We start from the raw sequence: 3,907 nt of genomic DNA on the forward strand, positions 1-3,907 counted from the left end.
TACTGCTAGCAATAACCTCTTCCTGGTTTAAGATCCAAATAAAATGATCTCTCCCCAAGAACTTCACTGGTCCTACAGGTAGCTTCGGTCACTCTTTCCTCATTGCTTCCTTAACATGTTGCATATAATCTTCTTATAGCACTAATAGCACTGAAATGTAAGGATTTATTCAGGTTCATCAAGTGCAATTTCTAACACTTTTCCCTAACTCCAACTCCTTTTAAATCACCTTTGTTTTTCTGACTTTGGATGAGCAGGTAGATCTGGTACCAGTAAAATACCTGTTAAATAATAAATTAAAAAGCAAAATTATATTAGAGCAGGGCATCGGTAAAATTTCCATTAAATAATAAATGAAAAAGCAAAATCATGCCATGTCCAGCCCAAATGTTTAAAAGTGGGAAAAATATATATGCATACATATATACACACCATTTATATAATATAGACACATGTATACTATATATATACATAATGTATATCATTTCAGGAGGGTTTTAATTTTTCCGTATTAAAAAACTCGTTCAAAATAAAGTCCAAGTAAAAAGAAACAAAAGCACACATTAAGAAATGATGCAATTATTCCATACCAGTTTATTGTAGGTATTGTGTTTCCAAAAATTTATAGCATAAATAACCTTTCATGTCACAAAATAACTTAGTACAATTTATAATAAAACTTTGAGAATTTAACATCTCATCAAAATACAATAAAATATGGTTTTAAAATAGGATTAACCCTTTCTGCTTTTCTTTGACTTGAGGGCATATGAACCAAAAATACCCACACTACTGCTGCACATTTAAACTTTAACAAAGCATATTTGGTTTATTTAAATGTAACTCAACGATCCTAAATTAATACATAGTTTTGTTTTCCTTCCTGCGTGGTTCTTTGTAATTTTTGTTCCTTTTGACTTGTGTTTCTGTCTCAACACAGCTTCCTTCTTCATTTTTACCTCTTTCCATCTGCAAAGTCATCTATCTCCGGGCTCCCAGAACACGTAGTTGAACTCACTCAGCCCCTTGACATCAGTTTCTGTAATCCTTGCATCAGTGTTGGGAGTAACTGCTTGAGTAACTACAAAGGTATTTCAAAACTTCAGTGCAATTTGGTTCAGTTATTTTCATTCAGATGCCATCACCGTTCAGGGAGATTAATCACTGGAACCCACTGATCCATGTAGCGGCTTTCCCGGCAAAAACAAATAAGTTGACTTAAGGCAGGATCCTTCCACTGTGATGAATGTGGATTCTGGGGACAAATTCAGGAAAATAAATTTACTATTTAAAAAATCAGCATTTCCTAATAATTACACCATTTTTGAGGGGAAGATGCTTGAACATTCTATTACTTTGGCTGTGTGACATGGAGACCAGTTACAACCATAAAAAAATAAAATTTATTCTAGGTAGCTGGGTTTCCTGTAAAACCATTAAAGGTAATTCTCTACTAAGCTACACTCTGCAAAGTATAAACACATGCAACCCACTGAGCCATATAATATGTTTGCATGTTAATATTTATTGTTTTGCATAAGAGTATTATTCACAGGCTTGTGCTACCAAACTTGTATGTGGACAGAGACCTGAGTGAAGCAACTTTGAGAAATACTTCCATGCTGTGCTACCAGGAGGTGAGAGCTGCAGAGCAGTTACCTAGAGTTGCCACCTGTTATCCTCCCAAAAGGGAGAGTAGTATTTTTCAGGAGTAACAGAATAATTAGGCTGCCACTTAACAAGATCAGTCCAAAAGGAGTGAAATCTAAAAGACAAAACGATCACTTTTACCTCTGTAAACACAAGTTATCTACCTACCAAAGGTTTTTACTGGGGGGAAAAAAGCTCCACTGAAAAAAATGCAAGATTGCGAAGAAAAAATTTCCACATCATTCTCTTAATGTATTTCTAGGGAATTAATAAGGTCTCTCTCCTACACCATTTCTATTTTTAGCTTTGACTGGCGAGAATGAAGCTGACTCCTTAATGAGGGTGAGCCAGGAATTTATTTGGCTTTATCTAATCTGCCCTGCTAAAGGAATTAGTCACGGGAGGTAGTGCAGATGTAGGTAGGGAGTAGCTGGGCTGACAATGCTGACTCACAAGGATCTCTTCCGCTTCTGGCAGCCTCCAACGTGCTTAGACATGTTCTGTACCAGAGAAAATCCTGGTGATGAAACTAGCACATCTCGGCTGAAAGTCCAGCTACTCTTTAATGGGGCAAAGGCGCCCAACTCTTGACCCCCACCCATCCCAGATCCGCAGTCAGCCGACTCTCAGCTCTTGTCGATTTCCTGCCAGGACTCTAACCCCGACCTGCCCGCAGTCCCCTTCTCCCTTACCGTCACCAGCACGCAGTGCAGGTCCGGGGGCTGCTCTGCGCCCTCGCTCGCCGCGGGGCCCGCGTCGGTCTCCAGAAGCAGGAGCTCCGCCAGCCGGCCCGGGTTGCTGACGCGCAGGATGTCGATGTCGTTCTCGCAGCAGAACGCCTGGATCAGGGTGAAGTGGATCTGCAGAGCCACGTCCCTGTCGTCGTCCTCGTCCGCCGCCAGCAGACACAGCACCACGTTATCGGGGTCGCTGAGGGCAGGGGCGGGGCTGGTGAGCCCAAAGGCCCAACTCGCCGCGTGGGCGCCCGCACCCCCGCCCCCCGGGTCCCCGGGGTCGTGCCCCAGCCCGCTCGCTGTCCCTGAGACAGGCAGCCGAGGGGCAGATGGAAAACAGCAGGAAGCGGCGCTGCAGCGCGAGGAGCGCCCCGCAAAGGCGACCTCCCCGGGCCTGGGCGGTTAGTGGAGCCGCGAGGGACACGTTGGGGTCCCACTTACACATTGAGCAGTTTGGCCGCCTCGTACACCCCGACGGTGATGGTGCGCTGACTCAGAGCTTTGCTGAGCACTTCCTCGAGGGCATCCCCCACCTTATCCATCCTACACGCAGACAGAGCAAGGGGGTCCCGTCAGCCCGAAGCCCCTCCGAACCGTCGTCGCCCCCTCGCCCTGCACCGCGACTCTCTCTCCCGAGGGCACGCGCCACCGCGCACCTGGGCCTTCTGCAAACCCCGGGCTCGCCCAGCTGTCACTTCCATGACCTCTCGCACGTCCAGAGGCCGCGCGTCCTGTGGGAAGCCCCGAGAGTGTCACCCGCCTCCCTTTCCCGAGGGCAGGAGCCGCGAGGGTAGGAGCCGCAGGGGCAGGGATGGTTACTTCTGCCCTTTGCAAAGTCTCGGAGGGGCTCGACCAGGCACGCTCTTTCTGGCCACGCGCGCTTCTGAAGTGTCCCCGCCGAGGAAAAAAGAAGAGGTGCCCTCTGCAAACTTTTAACCGCTCGCTCCCGGGCAAACCTTGCACAGCCTGGCAGCACTGGGGTGCGCGCGGTGGGCAAGCAGAGTTCAAGAAGAGCCTCCGGCCGACCTACCTTTCGGTCTTCTGCTCTCCAGCCGAGAATTCCTCCAAAGTCATATTGCAACTGCAGGTCCCCCACAGAGAGAGAGCGGCTTGCGGGCTGCTCCTGCCACCGCGGGTACGCGGGCGCCTGCTCTCTGCACTCCCTCGCAGGCTCTTCCAGCGCCCGCTGCCGCCGCGCCGTCCGCCCCTGCCGCCCAGCTCGCTCGCCCACCGGCTCTCGGCCCCTCCCCGCTTTGCCACGGACCACAACACCGACACGGCAGCTGCCTCACAGCCACTGAAGGACAAAGGCCCGGCTCGCAGGATTTATTCTGCCACCCACCAGCCAACCACCGCCTGCCTCATTTGCATACGCACAGCCATTGGGCTATGCAAATAAGCCTGCTCCCGATAATTTGACCCGAGCTCCTGGAACCAGGCTGAAAGGAGCGGAAGGGGGAGGAGTCATGCGCAAGGCGCGCCTAGAGGGCGGGGGCAGGACGGGGGGTAGGGCGGGGCTAGAG

The 3,907-nt window shown here is 49.4% G+C and overlaps 1 protein-coding gene across 1 annotated transcript; it reads right to left on the reverse strand.

Annotated features, from left to right (window-relative positions):
- Window positions 1–574: 574 nt before the first annotated feature.
- On the reverse strand, window positions 575–3,690 carry GADD45A (growth arrest and DNA damage inducible alpha). Its single transcript, XM_010963427.3, has 4 exons — window positions 3,415–3,690; window positions 2,826–2,927; window positions 2,343–2,580; window positions 575–1,255 (listed from the first exon to the last, which is right to left on the reverse strand). The coding sequence occupies exons 1-4, from the start codon at window positions 3,456–3,458 to the stop codon at window positions 1,142–1,144; spliced, it is 498 nt and encodes a 165-aa protein (XP_010961729.1). The 5' UTR covers window positions 3,459–3,690; the 3' UTR covers window positions 575–1,141.
- Window positions 3,691–3,907: the final 217 nt, after the last annotated feature.

Source organism: Camelus bactrianus, chromosome 13 (assembly GCF_048773025.1).
Source record: "Camelus bactrianus isolate YW-2024 breed Bactrian camel chromosome 13, ASM4877302v1, whole genome shotgun sequence".
Lineage (NCBI taxonomy): Eukaryota > Metazoa > Chordata > Mammalia > Artiodactyla > Camelidae > Camelus > Camelus bactrianus.

Coding starts and splice junctions, on each gene's coding strand:
- GADD45A (XM_010963427.3), bottom strand. CDS start 3,458: ATGACTTTGGAGGAATTCTCGGCTGGAGAGCAGAAGACCGAAAG. Junction 2,928..3,414: donor GGAGAGCAGAAGACCGAAAG/GTAGGTCGGCCG, acceptor GTCTGCGTGTAG/GATGGATAAGGTGGGGGATG. Junction 1,256..2,342: donor TGCACTGCGTGCTGGTGACG/GTAAGGGAGAAG, acceptor ATTTGTCCCCAG/AATCCACATTCATCACAGTG.